Source organism: Protomyctophum bolini, assembly GCF_963924005.1.
Source record: "Protomyctophum bolini genome assembly, chromosome: 19".
NCBI lineage: Eukaryota > Metazoa > Chordata > Actinopteri > Myctophiformes > Myctophidae > Protomyctophum > Protomyctophum bolini.
Window position 1 is genome coordinate 24443256 of NC_137880.1, and position 23872 is coordinate 24467127.

Sequence of the window (23872 nt, forward strand, 5' to 3'; positions counted from 1 at the left end):
TCATCGTAACACTTACTGGTTAGATTTCTACCCTGGATAGCCCGATCCTCTGACAGCACTGGATTCTTCTCTTAGTGTAAGTCATCTATGTATATCACTTCTAACTTTATATGGTGACATTGTTGTGCTGTTTTAACTTGCCAATGCGATGCGAGAGTGCGGTCTAACCAACACCAACTTGGGACTACAGAATCGTAGCCCTCCACACTCTCCTATATCTAGCATCAGGTTCTTGACCTCTAAAGTGTTATTAGCTAAGCTGTCGCACCGCAGTGCATCTATGTAGGTGGTGTGCCCTGGGCTGGCTCCCACAGTGTCAGTTTCCTTGCCGCTAGGTCCGGGCGGCCGGCTGCCTGGCGCAGTGCCCTGCCAGTCTCATCCTTCTCAACCTTGTCTGTGACCCGTGGTAGGTCCCCATAGAGGACCACATTTCCTTTTTTTTTGCAGCTTTCGCCTTTATTTAATATTTTTTATAGAGGAACAGACAGTAAGCTGAAAGGAAATGGGGAGAGAGATGGGGGAGTGACATGCAGTAAAGGTCGTCGGGATCGGGAGTCGAACCCGCTGCACACTGCCAGACTGGATTACCAGCCAAGGTACCAGCCTGGACCACTGAGACACGGCCCAGGCCAGAGAACCACACTTCTGATGTGGTACATCCACGTGACACCTAGTGCCATTCGCAGGATTCTTGTGTAGACTCCATCCAGGCAGGGCCCTTTCCTGCTGTCCTGTATACATTATTATGCATGCAGGCGTAACGCCCACAATTCAAAACCGGCTCTCCCGCGTGGGAAGCCAACATATTAACTACTAGCCTAAAAGGTAATTTCCTGTTACCCATAGGGAGACTCTGAGCCACTGCTGCTACACACACACACACACACACACACACACACACACACACACATCGTCTCTCTCCGGTGGAAACCTCATATTATGTCCAAAACTGTTACTTTCCAGGATTCAAATTCCGCACCGAAAACAGTAGCAGAGGTCGTTTCGCGACACGTTTCGAGATTGCGGATCTGTACTGCTACTTTTTATGCTGTAAATTATGATCAAGCAGGCCGTACGAAAGAACACCAAGTAAAAAATATGGAGATACAGTATATGGAGAATGAGATACAGTATAGGTTTGTGTGTGCATGCGTGCGTACCTGCGCTGGGGGACGAGGGCTCACACATGCTGGAGGAGTCGCTGTAGGTGTTGGACGCTTGCTCTGAGAGCTTCTTCTTGCTGCCGTCCGGCTTGTGGTGCTTCTTCTTGTTCTTCACCAGGATCTTCCCCATCAGCTCCATGGGGCTGGGCAGAGGGACACCGGACTCCAACTGGGACAGAGAGACATAGAGAGAGAGTGAGAGAGAGAGGGATGTTGATGTCTCCCCAGGACCCAAGCTATAGTGATAACAACTCACAATATTGCCTATTTTAAACATTTGGTTTGTAATTAATGGAATTCATTTGATTTCATTTTCATTTATTCATGACATTCTTTTGAAAAATCATTGAACTCGTTTGTAATTCATAAAACAAAAATAATTATTTCAGAAAATGTTTTGAAATGATACTAATTAACTAAAATAAATAAATAAATGTATAAATTAAATGTAGGAAACAATTATCACACCTGTGTGACATGAGGGGCGCTAATATATTAAAGTCTAACTCATGCTATGATTAGGTGATGTAATGGGACACATGGGTCCCGAGCCAGTGTTTGGGAATCACTAAACCCTCCATGACAATGACAATCGCCAAGATAGCCAATCTACAAACTCACAACGCATCGCACCGCAATGTTCCCCACAGAATATATAGGGATGTTGGGATTCAAGGGGTTAATGAAAGAGATAGGAAGACAGACAGAGGCAACATGTTCACACTCTGAGCCGAAATCAGATCGTTCGCCTATCCAGAACGGAATTTAGATTGTTTTTATTTTATTTGATAAAATCTGGAAAAAAAACAATACAAAAAACACACAGAAATAGATTTCCGCATTTCGGATTTGTGCCACATTCCCAGGTGTGGCTTTGAAATGCGATTCAAATCTGACTTGCAAAGATGTATCTCAGTCTGGGATGTTCACTCGGCGGCTCGGATACAGAAGCCTGACCTATACGTATGCCACACATCGCAATGCAATGTCAGCTTGTACTGTAGATCTGCCATTTCTTCCTTCACGCCTATGTTTTATTGTTACCACAATAACAACAAAACTGATCTGAACAAAGCTATAAGACACAGGAAAGGGAAGAGAGAGAGAGAGAGAGAGAGAGAGAGAGAGAGATGCCCCATATGTTTGTCCATAGTATACAATAGACAGAGGAAGTGCACTGTATGCTGAATATTTCTGCTGTACTATACACATTGGCTGAGGAAATAAGATGTGGGACTTTGCTTTTGTTTTGTTATGGCAACTGTTGGAAAAATTGAATTGAACTAGGCCCGGGGAGGGTTGTTGTTATGAGGATGACAGGAGAGGGAGCAGGTGCATGTCCAATGTTTTGATTACAGAGCAGTTGGAGGCTGCGTGCACACAACGTTCTGCCACGCTGGCAACATTTGGGCAGCCGGAGGAACCCAAGGAGAGGTCACCGAAGGGAAGGAGACAGGAGACAGGAGACAGGAGACAGGAGACAGGAGGAGGAACCCAAGGAGAGGTCACCGAAGGGAAGGAGACAGGAGACAGGAGACAGGAGACAGGAGACAGGCGCAATAAGAACTTTCCTTAGCTGTTGCCAGAAGGGCATATATCAGTGGTTTTCAACCAGTGGTCCGGGGACCACACGTGGTCCTCGAGAGGGTTGGTAACCAAATGGACCCTTATAGATCTTCAACTCTTGAGAGTGTAAAATGAAACCAAATGAACCTGTGCGGGTCCATTTGGTTTCTTTGTACGCTCTCAAGAGTTAAATTATTGTTAAACATCTCCATTACGTAAGTCTACACAATTAGAGAATGTAGAACAATTTTTATTTTGATCAACGTTTGCCTGTTATCTCTCCTAATGGTACCAACCATCAATACAGCAAAATATTCAAAGTTTTGGGTCTGAGAGGCTAAATGTCATCAAATGGTGGTCCGTGGCTTAAATGTTCAATATGGGCCTTGATACAAAAAGGCATATATTATTGAGCTTAGCTTGGACATTAGTTCTATGGCCGAGATTGTGTTCGCGAGCGCTATAGCATTTACTGTGCTACTTTTCCGTGGCCTCAGGCGACACACGCCTGCATGGCATCCTGCATGGCGTCCTGCAGGCGACACACGCCTGCATGGCGTCCTGCAGGCGACACACGCCTGCATGGCGTCCTGCAGGCGACACACGCCTGCATGACGTCCTGCAGGCGACACACGCCTGCATGACGTCCTGCAGGCGACACACGCCTGCATGACGTCCTGCAGGCGACACACACCTGCATGACGTCCTGCAGGCGACACACGCCTGCATGGCGTCCTGCATGACGTCCTGCAGGCGACACACGCCTGCATGACGTCCTGCAGGCGACACACGCCTGCATGGCGTCCTGCAGGCGACACACGCCTGCATGACGTCCTGCAGGCGACACACGCCTGCATGACGTCCTGCAGGCGACACACGCCTGCATGACGTCCTGCAGGCGACACACGCCTGCATGGCGTCCTGCATGACGTCCTGCAGGCGACACACGCCTGCATGACGTCCTGCAGGCGACACACGCCTGCATGACGTCCTGCAGGCGACACACGCCTGCATGGCGTCCTGCAGGCGACACACGCCTGCATGACGTCCTGCAGGCGACACACGCCTGCATGGCGTCCTGCAGGCGACACACGCCTGCATGGCGTCCTGCATGACGTCCTGCAGGCGACACACGCCTGCATGGCGTCCTGCATGACGTCCTGCAGGCGACACACGCCTGCATGGCGTCCTGCATGACGTCCTGCAGGCGACACACGCCTGCATGGCGTCCTGCAGACGACACACGCCTGCATGGCGTCCTGCAGGCCAAGACCAGGATTCTGCTGAGCAAGCGATGCTCGTTAGCTACAGCGCACCTCGCAGACACACGAAAACACTGTTGAAGTTTACACTTTAAACACTAGAAAACCAGCTTCGCCGAGGGAGGCCGTGCGTTAAACACAAACACACCCCCCCCCCTCTCTGGGGAGGCGGTGAGCAAAGTAGGCAGGTCTGTGATTTATTTATAGGTACACTGCTGTTGGGATCTCACTGTTTATGCGTATTAATAATGCATTATTAAAAACAGTCAGCGGTGATGTTGAATAAACAGGCACTCACGCATGCATGAAATACCAAAGGCTGTTAACTACTCCACTGCATTTATATCTCATAGCCTATTCTTTGACTTACTTTATATTATTTAGAGATCAGTGGATCTCAACATTTGTTGAACTCTGGCATATTTCAATAAATCCTCAAGGTGCACCCCACCCCACCCCACCTCACAAGGTGGTATCATCACACAATCATTTCTAGCGCCCCTCAAAATAATACTAATAATTTTATTAGGGGCCCAAAGTATACATGAATGAAGGGGTTAAAATGATTGTGATGCCATGTATGTTGACTACTTTTGCTGAAAACCCCCCCCGGAAACAAGGACCCCTGGGGGTCCCCGACTCCCTGGAAGACAAATGTTCTTTAGGCCTATAGGGAGTTGGAAGTACTGTGTGGAGTGTTCTAGGGAGTTGGATGTATAGCCTACAGTAGCTTGACTTTGCAGAGAAATCTCTAATCCTTTCCTAATGTCATCCTAAGCTCTGCTGGAACCGATGGGGTGCCTATGTGCCCATATGGAGTTACAGAGCTGATATCCCATTCGCCACGCTGCTGTCTGCATACAGGCTGATCTTAGTACAGCTGATATTCCATTCGCCACGCTGCTGTCTGCATACAGGCTGATCTCAGTACAGCTGATATCCCATTCGCCACGCTGCTGTCTGCATACAGGCTGATCTTAGTACAGCTGATATTCCATTCGCCACGCTGCTGTCTGCGTACAGGCTGATCTCAGTACAGCGCCACAAGGGAGTGGCTGTCATTGTGCTCACCTTTCCCATTAATTTACATTGATCAAAGGCTGAAATCCAATTCCCTGAGTGACTACTATTGCTGTTTCACAATCTCTGGAGTTTTTCTCTCGCTCTATATTTTCAGACGTGTGTTCTCTCTCTCTCTCTCTCTCACACTCTCTCCCTCCATCATTCTCTCACTGCATTTCCCGATAGTCCCTCTCTCAGGAGATCCACAAGCTCACAATGCACTGCGCGGGTGGCCATAATGTACTGTAGCTCTATTGGTATACAGACGGACTGCCTGGGGATAGAAGGTCCCAGGTTCCAGCCCCGACAATGTGTCATGGTGCCCCTAACTGCCCCTGGGCTCTTCTGTGGGCGGCTCTCAGCTGTGAGAAGCTGAAAACTACAGTTCGCCTTCGGGATAGGTCTAATGATTATTATTATTTATTATTATCATCCGTGGTTATTTTCAGCGCATGACTCTGGCGTACGACAGTATAAATCAGGCTTTACTCTCACGCTCAGTCTACTCGCAGTCGTCTCATCTCCTTCTAGGGGTGTAATAATTGTATTGAGTATATCAATGTCTAGACAGCAACATATTGTGTATTGTATCCTTCGACTTTGTATCGTATCGTTTTGCAATGGAAATAATCAATTGTATGAAAAATAAGTACTTGTGCATTAGCAATTTTAGAAGAAAAATTAAAAGAGTGGTTTAATTACTTTTCCATTCCATATACTGTAGCTACACTTCTATCTACAGTATCGGTCTATCGATAAATGTGTGTATTCTCTGTGTTCATGCCAAGGCGTGGATTTGTCCATGTGTTCAAATACAATGTCCATATATTTGCCAGAGAATCACTGTGTTTCCCTTAAAAACCTGCACTATCCACAAGCTTCACAGTTCACACATTACATATTACACATTTCATGTATTTGCGAAATAGTTACTGTATGGATTTTAAATCATTGAATCGTATCATATTGCCATAATGAAGCAATATCGTCCATGGCGTGTATCGTATCTTCAACCATACAGTATATCGTATCGCTGTTAAAATGTATCGTTACACCCCTATGACTCCTTCAACATTGTTCCTTCTGCCCCTCTCCCAGCCTCTCCTTTGTGAAAGTGTTTCTGACACCGATCCAATGTCAGAAGGATTGGTCGCGCCGTGGCTCTGTGTCTTTGGCAGGGGAACAGCCTCAGAGGAGTGCCTTGTGAGTGAGATAACGCTACACCACTGGGAACCCCGCTGTAGTTCTTCCATTCTGTCAAGGGGACAACAACCAACACTCGCAGGCCCCCACACAAGGAGGAGTGTGTGTGTGTGTGTGTATGTATGTCAGTGTGTGTGTGTGCGCCATGCATGCGTGCATGTGCGCATATACATTGCTATACTGTGAGTGCCAGATGTCCGCATATAGTATAAGGAACAGGACACTTTTCCTGGTCCTCACAAGAGACATGGTTGTTTTATGGTTTAAAAAGGGCGAGCGACAGTGAGAGAGCGAGGGAGCGAGCAGGGGAAGGGGTGAGAGAGAAGGAGAGAGAGAGTATAATGTGTCTTGCGAGATATGCGTATAAATGGAAATGGAGATGAGGAAGTTTGTGCATGTATGCATGTGTATGCATGCGAGTGGGTAACCGAGCATGCATGTGTGTGTGTGTGTGTGTGTGTGTGTGTGTGTGTGTGTGTGTGTGTGTGTGTGTGTGCAGCGCATGTGTAACAAGAGACAATTGAGAAGCAGAAAGCATGTGCATATGCGTGTGTGTGTGTGTGTGTGTGTGTGTGTGTGTGTGTGTGTGTGTGTGTGCATGTGTGTGTGTGTGTGTGTGTGTGCGTGGCTGTGTGCGCCAGACAGTGTGTTTGAGAATGTGTGCGTCACACACTTATAGACGCCTCGCAGGAGTTTCGCCACAAAGGGGACAAAGCAAAAGCTTTTGACTGGTCGCCATGGCAACTGAGGAGAAATTGATAAAGGGTTGCCAAGAAAAGCGGCATAGAGATTACAGCGCAACGCAACGTAATGCCGCTTAATGTCACACCGCTGCCCTACACAGTACACTGTTCACCATCCATGTTAGCATATTGCAGTGGTGGAAAAAAGTACTCACATTTCTTACTTAGTAAAAGTATAAATTCTGCAATTTAGAAATACTCTATTATAAGTGAAATCCGGAATTCAACATTTACTTGAGTAAAAGCACAAAAGGTTGGGGTTAGGATGAGACATTTAGAGGTCAGGTGCTGTAAGGGTTGGGGTTAGAGTTGTTCCTACAGTATAGTTTATTCGTCGTCACACATCGAAACATTGCAGGCCCCCGATATATCTTCAGCTATTGATGTCCTCAGAAGTATAGTATACACAGGTGTACTGTACGTGTCTGTGTGTGTGTGTGTGTGTGTGTGTGTGTGTGTGTGTGTGTGTGTGTGTGTGTGTGTGTGATATGCTGCGTACTCACAGGGTATTTCTCCAGGGGGTCTGTTAGTAAAGCATCTCCAAATATTGACCTGCAGTACTCTGCCATTTTAGCTTGCTGCTTGGGCCTGGGTATGACACATACACACAACACACACACACAACACACACACACACACACACACACACACACACAGACACACACACACACACACACACACACACACACACACACACACACACACACACACACACACACACACACAGGTGCACACACATGGGGGGGGGGGGGGGGGGGGGTTACATTAGTGGTTCCCAAAGTGGGGTCCCGGGTCCTTGAGGGAGTTCCAGGGGGTCCCCAGCTAAATGATAGTTTGGAACCAAATGGACTTATGGGTCTGTAACCCAAATTTGTACACTCTCAGAGTTAAATTTACATTATTTTACAATATAAATTGGTGGTCCCAGAGATAGAAATGCCATTAAATGGGGGCCCATAGACTAATGTATGTCAAACTGGTGGTCCTTGAAATTTAACGGGTTGAGAATAGCTGCTACAGCCGTAACAATCTTCTCTTGCCTGGTATATCTTTTCAAATGGGGGTCTGTAGGCTAATTAGTGTCAATCTGGGGGTCCTTGACATGAAAAAGTTTGGGAACCACTGCTTTACATACATTTACATTAAGCATTAAGACTCCAAGATACAGACCATATTATTATATTGTAAAAGAAAGAAAATAAAAATTACAATGAAAAAGGTCAAATTACAGTGCAGAATACATCATTATCAACAAATGGCAGAATGCTTATAGCTTGTGCACACACTCACACACAGACACACACGCACACACGCGCATGCACGTGCACTTGCGCTCCGGCACACTCACTCACTCACTCCCTCAAACACACCAGTGGCCATAATATAATATTACAACCACTGTAATTACCAATAACAATGACACATTCACATGACGGCTTCTAATATCAACCCCTCACAGCCTTTGACGCCCAACCTGCTCCTTACCTCTGAGCCAGTAAGTGTTTTAATAGCACATACAACAGCCCAGGCAGGCAACAACACAGCAAGCAATTAGGTAAGTAGTCCCGCACGTTGAACTTACGAGTCCACATGGTTCTCAAAGGACAAGATGACAGGGAATGGTGACGTCTTGAAGGCACACTCTGCGATGGCCTCGATCACCTCCTGCACATTCAAACAGAGACAGGTGGCTAGTTAAGATGAATTATACATCATCAGCACCCGTCCATTGTTGTCCTTGGTTGGATAACCTTGGCCATTGAGGACTTTTGGGAAAGACAATGATAATTTTACAGTATAAGCCCTGCATGAAGTCCTCACAACATCAAATACTGTAGCTTATCTATCTACATACAAACTGTGTCACATCGCGGGCAACGTGAGCTTGTGAATCAGATATTGATGCACTATCCATCCATTACTAGTTTAATAGATCCTTGTCTGATCACACAAGGAGCACACAAGATCCTTGTGTGAAAGAGTGGACTGTGGAGCTTATTTTCTTTCTATTTTCCAGTGTGCAGACCTTATCCTTCTTCTATGTACTGTTGTTTGTCCTTGTCCTGTACCTGGGCACTTGCTTTAGGGTGCTTTTTTTCCTAAACTCCAGTGTCTCTCCTCAGGCTGGTGACAACCATGTTTGATGGTGGCATTGCAGTGCCTGTTAGCTTGTGCTGAGGCTCTAGTCTAGGCCCATTAACTCATTTAGACCTAAGGCCAATTATAGTTTTCTATCCATCCATCTTCAACCGCTTATCCGGAGTCGGGTCGCAGGGGCAACAGTTCCAGCAGAGAGATCCGAGGCGTTCCGAGGCCAGTTTGGAGATATAATCCCGCCATCTGGTCCTTGATCTTCTTAGTTAAGTATACAAATATTTTTGTATTAAAAATATTTGACCCAGATGCAGATCGGTTTTAAAGGTATAACAACAAATAGGCTTTCCCGGTCTTAATGGGTTAATCATTATGGTCATACGGGCCAAATAATTAAATGCTGGCTATGTGGGTATGAAGTTAATTGACCGTGGATTGAATAACCCCAATCAAGGAAGAATGCCTGGGAGATATTATGTTTACTAAAGGCTAATTTGCAGTCCAGACATATAGCAGTCCAGACTTTGCTGGGGTCCGTGTGGAATAAACCAATGCAATTAGCAGACCTCTGCACTGTTGCAGGGTTTCAGCTCAGCATTGTGTGATTTGAACTGGAAATGGGCTCTATGCATACGCCATTTTGGAAAGAACTTGGGCCGCTTCCCTGTACTTCCTTCACAGGTGCCGATGATACTAATGATAATGAAGACTCTGTTCCATTCTGGTCAAACAGAGTCAGGGTGCTGCAATTGTGCACGTTGGAAACACAGCTACACCAGTGGTTCTCAAAGTGTCCTTGAGTTGGTTCCAAATTGACCTGTACGGGCTTACAGCTCCATTTGGTTGTAACCTTGACATGTAAAAGTTTGAGAACCACAGTGCACTAAATGCAACAGAGCCTAAATTAGTATTCTTGGTAACACCTTTGAAAGAAGTAGGGAAGCGGCCTGGAAGTAGTAAGAGCTACTCTGTGTGCATAGAGCCCATTTCTTTAAAGTAAGACAGTAAAAAAGTATCAATACGTAATGCGAGAACATGCCTGAACCGTTTCCTGAAACGGAAACCACTGCACGGACTCTGCGGTTTTCAAACTGGGGTCTGAGAACCCCCAAGGCTCCTTGAGGAGTCACAGGTCTGTAACTCAGAGTGGAGGTGTGGTTTTGAGGACAATTGCTTTGAATTGCTTTTATATAATAGGATTGTATACTTCAACAGCGAGAGATCACAGTAAAAATCCTAAGAATTCGAGAGCTGCTCTTGCTTGAGCAGGTGATAGAGTCAAGCCTAATTTATGCTTTGTCCCGCGACAGTGTCGTACACAGAGAACTGCAGACTAAAATCAGAATAAAAGATGCCTAAAAAGCAAGATAGAGCCCCGTTTGTGTTTATCTGACCAGGTGCAAACCAAAATCAGATTCAACAATTTATATCTATCAGCTAAACTGGAAGGTAAAATAATTTAAAAAATTGCCATAGCCCTGAACGGCTCCTGCCCGGCCCTATACCATCAGTAGTAACATCTATCCACATTTCTCTTCATGTCAGCGTTCGCCGTGGCTTTCTTCCGGAGAACACAAGCCAGGGATCCGAGGTTATGTACTTACAGACTATGTCAGTGCCTTAAGCAGGATGATGTGTGCTGAACACACTGCTGAACGCAGCTAAACGGCCAAGGCTTTGCAGAGAAAGGCTTCGCAAAGATGAACTGAGTCAGTTACACAAACATGAACTTGGTTTAATTTAAAATCCTTCTTCCCAATGGTGAAAAAAGCTCTTGTCTAATAATAACCCAGCCTCTATTCTTTTTTGTCCTCCCACTCTCTCTCCCGTACTTTCTTTGACTGTCGTTTGCTTCTCTTTCACATTACAATTTAATTCTCAATAAAACTCCATCAGTCTTATTCTACTCCGCAGGTGACTTTCATTAATTGCGCAAGCAGAGCATGTGTACTGTAATCGGCTGCGTATGTCGGTCGTACGTCAGTGGTCACTCCCTAGCGTGTCTGTCATTATCGTCTATCCCTCAAAAGCACATTGTTCCCGATCTCTGTGGTCATGGACAAACCTTGAAGGAGATCTCTGTGGTCATGGCTTCACCTTGAAGGAGATCTCTGTGGTCATGGAGAAACCTTGAAGGAGATCTCTGTGGTCATGGACTCACCTTGAAGGAGATCTCTGTGGTCATTGAGAAACCTTGAAGGAGATCTCTGTGGTCATGGACAAACCTTGAAGGAGATCTCTGTGGTCATGGACAAACCTTGAAGGAGATCTCTGTGGTCATGGACTCACCTTAAAGGAGATCTCTGTGGTCATGGTGAAGCCGTGAGTGATGACGGGTTCTTCCTCCGTCGTGCGTCCCTTCCAGCAGTCCAGCTCGATGCAGCGGCAGCCCGACAACAGCACCTGCTTGTACATCTCCACCGACGAGTTCCCCGCCAGCTGGCCAGCTGGTTGCGCGCACACACACACACGCACACACACACACACACACACACGTTGTGAGCTTGTAGATTGGCTATTTTTTTTTTTTTAATGTAATTTGTAAAAAAGGCAAAGTAGCCTAGTTTTAGGGGTTTAGCATGGATGAAAATAAAGCCCATGAGGTCATGAACAGTCCAGGGCTGTTCACAAAAGCCTTCCCCATCACTCCTCTCCAGAGCTCATTAACAGCGCTCTCTGTCCTCATGCAGTGAAAACAATACAATTGTCATTATCCAAGGCAGGTGAACCATCGCCTGCCACCATTAGCCAAGCAATTATCTCTTCACATTAGCAGCTGCACCAGCGCCAACATGGGGCCACTCCGGGATGACAAGAAAGAGCTGGGTACTCACTTTAGACTTGTCTGTCTGTCTGTCTTTGTCCCTCTCTCCCTCACTCTTGCTGTAACATGCTCTCTCTCTGTCTATCTCTCTATCTCTGTCTGTGTGTGTGTGTATTTCTGTCATAAGTCTGATAATCTTTCTTTGATCGAACGCACACACACACACACACACACACACACACACACACACACACACACACACACACACACACACACACACACACACACACACACTCCCTCCGTCCCACCCTCTCTCTCTCCGGTTTGTCCTCTGGAGTCCCAGCCAGGTGGGGGGGGGGGGGGGGTTAAAGTGCTACATGGTTCTTTCTTAAATCAGTTAAGGAGACGGTTCTTCTCTAAATGAGATCCTGTGCAGCGGCCCGCGCACCACATGAGACGCGGCTCCGCTTCGCTATCGATTAGCGGCGGCAATCAGCGGGAATGAATGCATGAAACGCCCCGATGCCCTCCCATTACCTACCCAGCGGGACACAGACAAACATTCCTCCAAAGCAGGGGAGAGGCTGACACTGAGCCTGCAGGAGGAACACCATCTACCGGTTCCATTATTTTTCTGCATTTGTGCCACAGCATTTGATGAGATTTGGCCTCTCAAAACCAAAACTAAAGAATATGTTGTTGTCGTTGGATAAGATTTTGTGCACAATTCCATGCTGCATTGATGTGGTACCATTAGGAGAGATAACAATTCTTCTATATTCTCTAATTGTGTAGACTTCTTATAGATTAAGTAATGCAGATGTTTAACAATAATTTAACTCTTGAGGAAGTACAATTTTATACTCTCAAGAGTTAAAGATCTATAGTTTCCATGAACCAACTCTCCATTTTGGTTGGGGACCACCTGGAACCCCCTCAAGGACCACTGGTTGAAAACCACTGATCTACAACACTGTTGTCCAAAGACCCTACAAAATGATTTATTTATTTAATTTTTGCCAAATGTCAATTTTGTAACTGTAACTGAATGAAAAATAGACCTACAAGCTCCCAATAAGTTGTGATGCTAGATCGGGAAATAGGGTATACAACGGGTTAATTAATTCATAAATATGTTTTGTAAGTTTGGGTCCTGAGACATCAAATTGACACCCCTCAACACCCTTGATCTACAAAAGGGTCTGTCTGTGTGTACATGAGGGCTAATCTCCGAAACTGTGTACATTGATAGTTGATACCTCCACACATTCTGTTTCCACATCATTTTGACATAACCACATAAACCCCATACATCTATGGGGAAAACCTTCACAGAAAATAGCTATTTCGTTATTTAATGTACAGCTGAGAGGCTATTTCGTTATTTAATGTACAGCATATATTCATTAATTCATATATTCATTCATTCATTGTATTTCTATATTTCCCTCCCAGTAATTCATCTTCTGCTCATGTTTAGTACAGTGTCACAATATGTCTCTATCCATAATGCAACAGCAGGAAGTAATAAATGGCGACTCAGGTACTCTCTGATTTTTTTTTGTTTTAGTTTACTGTGGTCACAGGCCAGCGGTCCTATTGTAAGGGTATTTATTTATTTATTTAGCGGTCCTATTGTAAGGGCATTTCCTTGTTGCCGTCGCACTGGAGAAAATTCGATTCACTTGAAAGATCTGATACTCTTCACATCCTCTGCCGGAATAGATTTGAATAGATGAATGCTAATGTTCTCTCAATAGAAAATGGCCACTGTAGCGTGACTTGTGCTCTGCCAGGAGCATGTAGACGCGCGTGTGTGTGTGTGTGTGTGTGTGTGTGTGTGTGTGTGTGTGTGTGTGTGTGTGTGTGTGTGTGTGTGTGGACGTGCATGTCCGTTGTAAGCATGCTGTGTTCTCTGTGGCACGTACGTACATAGATGCCACACAGTGGCCCTCATTTATCAAACTTGCACAGACCAAAAAAGTGGACGATCATCGCTCGTCTCATTGCAATTGTTGCCATTCTGTGAGCGTAGGGACTCAGGAGGGTCACCTCAGGTCTCAGCTCAGGCCAAATGTTTCTCATCGTTCGTCTGACAATCTGGCAGGCATCTAACACAAACAGCAGCTCTTTTTAGGTAAACTTATGTGACCTAACATCCCAGTTTCAAGGGTTCAGCATTCAAAAACCAACAGCAGCTACAGTTTCAAGTGTTAAAATGTTAAAATCTCAGTGTTAAATGTGATCCGTGTTAAAAAGGCTGTATAAATAAATGAAATCTGTAGGCTATTATAAATCTAAACTGCAACATGGCTCAAGTGTAAACCACATTGTCACAGCATCTAAAATCTAACATACCCAATTACCCATAGACGTCCCTAACATAAACAGGTAGTTGCATTTACAGTTTACAGGGTTAACAACAGCATTTAAAACCGGAATAAAAAAACCCCCAATTAGGTTAGATGTTTCAATCAGTCACCCATATGAATGAGATTTAACAGCATTTTGGACTCAATTAAGACCTATACGTGCGTGTGGGTGCGAAAGGATTTTTAGTAAAACAGCAGCGAAATGGACATTTCCCCAGGTTTCACTCTGTCTAGCTTTTTGGAACTACATTTTTTCACCTGCTTTTTAATCTGCTGTAGCACAAGACTCACAGCTGCTGTCACCAAACGCATCAATATGTCATAGAGCACTGAAGCCTCATTACCTAGATGTGCGTCGTCTTCCTTGGAGTGTCAGTATATGCTGACATAATTAATGCATACAGCTTTAGCTGCAGAAGCGAGGGCTCACGATTATGTCATTTTTATGTGATGATTCATTTTCACACAAATAATTAATGATTTAATAGTGTTTTAGGGTTAGGCGCTGCAAGGGGTGTTGTGTCCGGATCGTGTTAATACGGGCCTGCACGAGATGATTCCTGTGATGGTTTTCTACGTTAGATTGATAAATGAGCTAGGGACACTGTGTCCGTCCGTGCGTGTGTGCGTGCGTGTGTGCGTGTGTGCGTGCGTGTGTGCGTGCATTCTCCTGCAATAGGCCACATTCGGGGACAAATGTTGTACAATAAAAGACTTGATTGGAATCGGCATGCCCAATTAGATTTGACTGAAGTTTCATAAGGTTAGAGTGGGGGGTTGGAATTGGGGTTGTTCGCAAAACCATGCGTGTGTGAGTGAGTGTGTGTGAGTGTGTGTGTGTGTGTGTGTGTGTGTGTGTGTGTGTGTGTGTGTGTGTGTGTCTACAGTATTTGTGTCTGTGTGTGTGTGTGTGTGTGTGTGTGTGTGTGTGTGTGTGTGTGTGTCTGTGTGTGCACGCACAGACACACACATACACATCTGTCTGTGTGTGCGCGACAGATGTGTAATCTCCAGGCTAAAGAAATATAGAAACTCATGAATATCAATGAACGGGTCTGATAGAGCAATGTAATTGGGTAATAATTAGAGAGATTATGCTGGGTTACGTAAATGTAGTCCATTTCAATGCATAGGTGTGCACTAACGCCTGCGAAGGTAATTGTGTTTCCGAATGAACAACGCATGGATGAACAACCATCCATGCGTGAGCATCAGGGGAAACGCATTCCACTGTTTGGGAGTAAAGTAGAACAGAGGGAAAGGTGTGAGAGAGAGACATAGAACTACTGTATGAACGGAGCAACTACCTCAAAATAATTTTGGAAAATACACTGTATACTTCTATTTCAAATATATTTGAGAAAATGCTACTACAGTATTTACAGTTACACCTTGCAACACCTTGAAAAGATGCTTTTTTTCCCAAAAGCGTTAAATCAAGATACCCTCGCCTACACGGATTTACTGTATACATTTCTAAAAGCAAAGATATGTTGTAGTTTTGTAAGCTAGCTTGTGACACAACATACAGTACATTGAACGTTGGCGATGTTTTTTGACAATAAAGCTCCTCAATGACTGAATTGAATTAGGAGAGAGAATTCTGATTCTGATTCTGTGCATAAACGTACAGTTCAGCGTATGCGTGTGTGTTCATGTGTGCGTGCGTGCGTGCGTACCTGTGAGGTATGTATTGTGTGATGAGTTGATAAAGTATTGGGTCAGGGGAAGCGTCATGTCTTCACTCTGGTCCAGTTTCTCTGGAGGGATGATGCAGTTCTCCTCACTGGACAGATATCTGGCGAAGCCCTCCACGGAGATCTGACCTGCACGCACGCACACACACACACACACACACACACACACACACACACACACACACACACACACACACACACACACACACACACACACACACACACACACACACACACACACACACACACACACACACACAGAGAGAGATAACATGATAGTCATGCAAAGTGAATCTTGTTTGCTGTGCTTACTGGGTCAGATTTAGACGTCTCATCGGGCAAAATTGGAGCAGGTGATGAAAAACGGGTCAACTATTTTCCCTGATTGTTTTATTTTTTATTTTTATACAAATACTGTATAGAACATATTTCATAATGTCACCTATGATGGCATGCGCAAAACAGTGATGGCAGGTTGAAGGTGAACTCTTTGTACATCGACTGTAGTTATGCAATTATGAATGTTGTTTAGTCTACTTACTTAAAATCGAGACGTTTCATTGGGAAAGCACATTCTATGAAGCCCATGTCTATAATGCAAAATAAACTTATAACAATGTATAATTATACTTAACAGTGCCCGTTGGGGGGTGATCAGGTGTGATCAATTGGCTAATAAAGGGCGAGGTCGTGCATCATTGTGATGTCAGAACAGGCCAGCTCCATATATGGAGATCTAGGGGTGATCACTGGGCAGTGGCTTTTTTGCTGGTTCTGGACAAGCGGCAATCCGAGCGACTTCACACCGGGCTCTGCACTCAGTGTGGAACACGTGTGTCAAATTTGAAGTCGCCGAATCGGTGGGGCAAATGGTTCTCCAGTTACGTGGGTGGATTACAGACGTACACACATAGACGTGGTGCATTAATAGATAGATGAGCACTCAACAATAATCAGAAGTATCATATTTCATTTGCTTGCTGGATACTTAATAGACTTAATGGCCGTTTTTCCACTTCACTTAAAAGTGAAGTGAAACATCTTAAATATAAATGTGTGCTCACTCAGTACAGCACAAACCTTATGTCCTAATAATAATAATAACAGCATGTGAAATGTCTCTCTGCAGCCATGAGAGAATAGCAGAGCATGTAATTACCAGTTGTACATAATCTCTACTGTCGTCCTCCCTCCCTCTCATACGCAGTCATTATCTACCTCTCTCCACCTGTCTCTCTGACTGAAGACAGCTCATACTGAGTCGGATGTGCATGGACATTAAAAGGTCTTTTAACTCCAGAAACCACTGACAATGACAAGCATATAATTCATCATCAATGAGAGGCGAGTGGGCAGACGCTGGAAAACTGACAGGCATGGTGAAAAGCGGCTGATTGTGCTTTTATCTCTTTCTCTCACGCACACACACACACACAAACGTGCCCACACACACGTGCATGCACACACACACACACACACACACACACACACACACACTTTTTTTGAGCATATGTTTTGGTTTTCTGGACAGTGTGTGGTCACCGGACTGTGTCATCTGCTGACATTTTTGTTTGCCATTTTCCTTTTAGACTGTTTTGTTTGTTTGTTATTATTTGAATTATTTACTGTATAACCGTATATATATTTTTTGCATATTATATTCAGCTCAAGTTATCTGCCTATCCTTTTATTGATACTTCTGAGAATAAAAAAAGGACTCTTCCACCTCCCTCATATTGGTGCTACAATTAAGAGTGTTGCAACCGTTATACTGTACTCTTATCAGGTCAGTAAGGGACACATCTTTCATTTTCCAAAAAAAGGACTGTTGTGTCTTCAAGGGACGTACGTACGGTTGGCAACCATAACAACATATATCGAAGCAACTTCATTCCAAGTCACTGCTATCTCGGTGATCAATACATCTGTCAGTCAAACAGATAGGCAGGCAAAACAAATTCAATAAGCTCTCACTGGTCCAAAACCAATTAATTAAATGAAATGTGTGCGTGCGTGTTTGCGTGTGCACTCGCGACGACATTTGTACCAATAGCTACTTCTCCATCTTATTTCACACCGCTCCCATTCCATGTCTCCTCTTATTGCCAATACAGGGGCAAATTTATGGACTCCAATAAAATGTGCACGCACGCATGCACACACACACACGCACACACACACACACACACACACACACACACACACACACACACACACACACACACACACACACACACACACACACACACACACACACACACACACACACACACACACACACACACACACACACACACACACACACACTTCCTCTCTCATATACGCTCACTCACTCACTCACTCACTCACTCCCCCCTCCGTGTCTCTCTCTCTCTCTCTCTCATCGGTATGCTAAATATGCTAAGTGATGCTAGCTTGCCAGTCTCACTGTCAGCAGGCCCCCCAGGTCAGTTTATGCTAATTAATGCGGCATGGCCTCTGCAGAGTAGCAGGACTAATTAACACTACCTCTGTGACATCTGATCCCAGTTCAGTTCTCCCTCTGACCCCCCCATGAGGACCCCCCACTGACAGACAAAAACTCTGTCCCAGGTGGCATCTCTACTCAGCCATGGCACATTTATTGCACATTTCATCTCTGTCGGGTTGAAACCTCTTTTGTAAATGAACCAGTTCCAGTGAAGATTAATAGTGTGTTTTTTATTTTTTATTTTTTTTAATATATAATTTTATTTTGGTTTGGTTCTTGAACACTGCTGTTGCAGCTCAATTTGTATACTACATGTTCCATAGGGTGGTTTAAATCCTTAGAGAAATGGGGCTCCATCTCGGAGCCCTATCTTCTTCATTTTGGGATTTAGTATTGTGTAAGAGGTGTTCCCTCGTAAAAAATCTTGTGCCACCATCTAAATCCTTAAAACATTATGCATAGGTGTGGTTTGGGCGTTACGCAAATGAAACCAATCAGTGTGCCAGGTGCCATTCCCTAAGAGATCTATGATCCATAATCCATTATGCCATGGAACTTGCCTTATGGAAGAGCAACGCGTGCTGCCTTTAATTGCCTTTCATTTGGTTGACACAAGTATCAGCTACAGTACATGTTACTGATTATGGGGAATTTTACATTCTTTTAAATCCATTACATATTTGCTACGTAATTGGGTGATGAGGTGATGAAACTCAACGAGGGAATCACGCACAAGTATGCCTTGGTACAAATCTAATAACTTCTTTGACTAGACAATTAAACACAATGAGCACAAGGAATTAGAAGTGGCATAAAACAAAAACATTAATATTATTAATAATACTCACTCAACAAGCATTTTCAGATAAAACCTGACCTCGTTTGCCAACAATGTGAGGATGTTTCTTAATGTGTGTGTGTGTGTGTGTGTGTGTGTGTGTGTGTGTGTGTGTGTGTGTGTGTGTGTGTGTGTGTGTGTGTGTGTGTGTGTGTGTGTGTGTGCGCGTGTGTGTGTGTGTGTGGCACTCAGCCAGCAGCCGGAGCTTTAGAGGAAGAACATCGCTGTACAAATCAAACCCAGTTTAATTAAAAGCTCTCTGCTTTTTGCCAGTGCTCAGTAATAATATGTTTTTGCAGAGAATTTAAAATAATTTTAATGGGTGGATGTACAGTACAGCTTCAGGGCTGATTAAATAAATGTTATGAAAACAGAAAAAAATTGCAGATCTACAAGCACACACCACGGTACAATGCATGGTGAGCTTGCTTGTTGTTTTCGCCATTTGTTGTACAACTAAAAATATACAGTTATTTTGTGTGACACTGGTTATTAGTAATTATTTCTAGGTATGAGTACTTGAGTAATATCCTACTACTACTATAAATGCGCCATGTCTCTGCGTGTCTGTCTGTCTGCGTGCACGCGCGCGCGTGTGTGTGTGTGTACGGTTGTAATGCACGTAACTCGACAACCGTTTGCCCCACCGACTTCACATTCGACACACGCGTTACACACCCCCACAGGGGGTGCAGTGCCTGGTGTCTGCCAGTGGGCCTAATTATAGCCTAAGTCCCCTCACCTGTGCAATTCACAACCTCTGCCTCAGCCAATTGATTGCCATGGCAACCCCACACCTGCAAATTGATTACTTAACCACTACACTTTTCACAGTCAGGTTGCACTCTTCGGGCACAGAATAAGACAGACAGAGATCTCCATATGGGCACAAAAGGGACACAGATAGTTAAAACGGGTGCTATGTTGACAACGGGTATTATTAGGTTTCCAAGTTGCATCGTTCTCAAGTAGGCCGGAGGCCGACGGGCACGACAAGTGCAGGTCTAGTCTACAGATAATGTTCAATTGAATATGCAATACACATAAAATAAAATACATTCACTGGTGTTTGTACGGTATGTCTTAAAATACAGTAGCATGACTGAGTGGCACGTGAAGGCTGCACAAGTTCAGACTAATCAGACAAATAGATTCAGTTGATTATAAAGACATTGATTACAATTTCTTCGCAATGAGTCATTGATATACTGTATAGTGTATTAAAGAAAATAATGAAAAAAATGTTTAATCAAAAACGTAATGGACAGAATAAACGCTGAGAAAATAATCTAAAATTGCAGTCCTGCAATGATGAAGTGCCTGCATGCCCACGACCACGGAGGTTGTGGGTTCGAATCCACCATGGTGCATCCGGCGTCTACATGAACACAATTGGCCCATGTTTGGGGGGAGGGAAGCTGGGCGGGGAGGGGCCGATAATTGTCACTGAATATGTACTCCTACGGGCTGGGGCTGGGGCGGGGCCGATAACTGTCACTGTATATGTACTCCTACAGGCTGGGGCTGGGCCGATAACTGTCACTGTATATGTACTCCTACAGGCTGGGGCTGGGAGGGGCCGATAATTGTCACTGTATATGTACTCCTACAGGCTGGGGCTGGGGCGGGGCCGATAACTGTCACTGTATATGTACTCCTACAGGCTGGGGCGGGGCCGATAACTGTCACTGTATATGTACTCCTACGGGCTGGGGCGGGGCCGATAACTGTCACTGTATATGTACTCCTACGGGCTGGGGCTGGGAGGGGCCGATAACTGTCACTGTATACAGTATGTACTCCTACGGGCTGGGAGGGGAGGGGCCGATAACTGTCACTGTATATGTACTCCTACAGGCTGGGGCTGGGAGGGGCCGATAACTGTCACTGTATATGTACTCCTACGGGCTGGGGCTGGGAGGGGCCGATAACTGTCACTGTATATGTACTCCTACAGGCTGGGGCTGGGAGGGGCCGATAACTGTCACTGTATATGTACTCCTACGGGCTGGGGCTGGGAGGGGCCGATAACTGTCACTGTATACAGTATGTACTCCTACGGGCTGGGAGGGGAGGGGCCGATAACTGTCACTGTATATGTACTCCTACAGGCTGGGGCTGGGAGGGGCCGATAACTGTCACTGTATATGTACTCCTACAGGCTGGGGAGGGGAGGGGCCGATAACTGTCACTGTATATGTACTCCTACAGGCTGGGGCTGGGAGGGGAGGGGCCGATAACTGTCACTGTATATGTACTCCTACAGGCTGGGGCTGGGAGGGGAGGGGCCGATAACTGTCACTGTATATGTACTCCTACAGGCTGGGGCTGGGGCGGGGAGGGGCCGATAACTGTCACTGTATATGTACTCCTACAGGCTGGGGCTGGGGCGGGGAGGGGCCGATAACTGTCACTGTATATGTACTCCTACGGGCTGGGGGCGGCACCTGTCAGCAGCAGGGAGTGTGGGGCGGGAGGAGTGGGACAAAGGCTCTACGTCCTCCCAGTGGGGGCTCCTCACTGCTAGGTGAGTCAGTATAGGTACAACACGGTACGACAGCAGTGACAACACAGACATATCTGGGGAGGAAGTTGCAGCCCTGTTAACCTTCAGAGAAATGTGATTCCGATGAGGCGTCAAGGTGTATGTAATCATCCAAACGGGTCTATGATAACGTGGAGATGAATATGGCTTGAAATGACGCCGTCGTCTCTCCTTGAGAGCCTGGCTTTTTTTAAAAGCCATTTATCCGTCTGCCTTCACACACTGTCGCCGTGTTTGATAAAAGTCAAGGACTCAGATGTCATGATGGAGCATGTCTGTCTGGGGTGGGAAGATCAATTCAGAATGGCTCGTCTTCTTGTTATCCGAGAGAAAGGATGGAAAGAAGAGAGAGAGAGAGAGAGAGAGAGAGAGAGAGAGAGAGCGTGGGGACAGAAGCCACTTTTCCACTCCTCCTCGTCCTAAATAATAACAATCTGTCAGGGCAGACCTTCTGTTGAGTGTTCTAGGGATTAGGATGTATTGATACCGTGTCAGGGCAGGCCTGAGGCACTGCATTGTGTGTGTGTGTGTGTGTGTGTGTGTGTGTGTGTGTGTGTGTGTGTGTGTGTGTGTGTGTGTGTGTGCGTGCGTGCGTGTGTGCGTGCGTGCGTGTGTGCGTGCGTGCGTGCATATCAGTGTGCTTAGGGATGCTAGCATGAATGCACATGCTCAGCATGCATGCATCCGCCATTATGTATCAATGTTCACATTTACATACAGCATGGTGAGCATACAGTACAGTACAGTATGCACTATGCATGTGGGTCATTTCCTGAGTGATCTTTTGAATGTATGTGTCTTAGCGTACGGTACATAATGTACTATAATATAATGTATGTGTCTTAGCGTACGGTACATAATGTAATGTATGTGTCTTAGCGTACGGTACATAATGTACTAATGTATGTGTCTTAGCGTACGGTACATAATGTAATGTATGTGTCTTAGCGTACGGTACATAATGTACTAATGTATGTGTCTTAGCGTACGGTACATAATGTAATGTATGTGTCTTAGCGTACGGTACATAATGTAATGTATGTGTCTTAGCGTACGGTACATAATGTACTAATGTATGTGTCTTAGCGTACGGTACATAATGTAATGTATGTGTCTTAGCGTACGGTACATAATGTAATGTATGTGTCTTAGCGTACGGTACATAATGTACTAATGTATGTGTCTTAGCGTACGGTACATAATGTAATGTATGTGTCTTAGCGTACGGTACATAATGTACTAATGTATGTGTCTTAGCGTACGGTACATAATGTACTAATGTATGTGTCTTAGCGTACGGTACATAATGTACAGTATGTGTCTTAGCGTACGGTACATAATGTACAGTATGTGTCTTAGCGTACGGTACATAATGTAATGTATGTGTCTTAGCGTACGGTACATAATGTACTGTATGTGTCTTAGCGTACGGTACATAATGTACAGTATGTGTCTTAGCGTACGGTACATAATGTAATGTATGTGTCTTAGCGTACGGTACATAATGTAATGTATGTGTCTTAGCGTACGGTACATAATGTACAGTATGTGTCTTAGCGTACGGTACATAATGTAATGTATGTGTCTTAGCGTACGGTACATAATGTACAGTATGTGTCTTAGCGTACGGTACATAATGTACAGTATGTGTCTTAGCGTACGGTACATAATGTAATGTATGTGTCTTAGCGTACGGTACATAATGTAATGTATGTGTCTTAGCGTACGGTACATAATGTACAGTATGTGTCTTAGCGTACGGTACATAATGTAATGTATGTGTCTTAGCGTACGGTACATAATGTAATGTATGTGTCTTAGCGTACGGTACATAATGTAATGTATGTGTCTTAGCGTACGTACATAATGTACAGTATGTGTCTTAGCGTACGGTACATAATGTAATGTATGTGTCTTAGCGTACGGTACATAATGTAATGTATGTGTCTTAGCGTACGGTACATAATGTAATGTATGTGTCTTAGCGTACGGTACATAATGTACAGTATGTGTCTTAGCGTACGGTACATAATGTAATGTATGTGTCTTAGCGTACGGTACATAATGTACAGTATGTGTCTTAGCGTACGGTA

The 23872-nt window shown here is 44.9% G+C and overlaps 1 protein-coding gene across 3 annotated transcripts in view; it reads right to left on the reverse strand.

Annotated features, from left to right (window-relative positions):
• LOC308334756 (1-phosphatidylinositol 4,5-bisphosphate phosphodiesterase beta-1-like) overlaps nucleotides 1-23872 on the reverse strand; it is a 206411-nt gene that overhangs the window by 57683 nt on the left and 124856 nt on the right. For all 3 annotated transcript variants that reach the window (XR_013965916.1, XM_080791569.1, XM_080791570.1), the window contains exons 10-14: nucleotides 15909-16055; nucleotides 11383-11540; nucleotides 8582-8664; nucleotides 7503-7587; nucleotides 1161-1332 (exon numbers count right to left, since the gene is read on the reverse strand). Coding sequence is in view for 2 of the 3 variants with exons in the window: in XM_080791569.1 (XP_080647695.1) it covers nucleotides 1161-1332; nucleotides 7503-7587; nucleotides 8582-8664; nucleotides 11383-11540; nucleotides 15909-16055 (645 nt within the window). In the remaining variant the exon portion in view is untranslated. The remainder of the gene's footprint in view (nucleotides 1-1160; nucleotides 1333-7502; nucleotides 7588-8581; nucleotides 8665-11382; nucleotides 11541-15908; nucleotides 16056-23872) is intronic.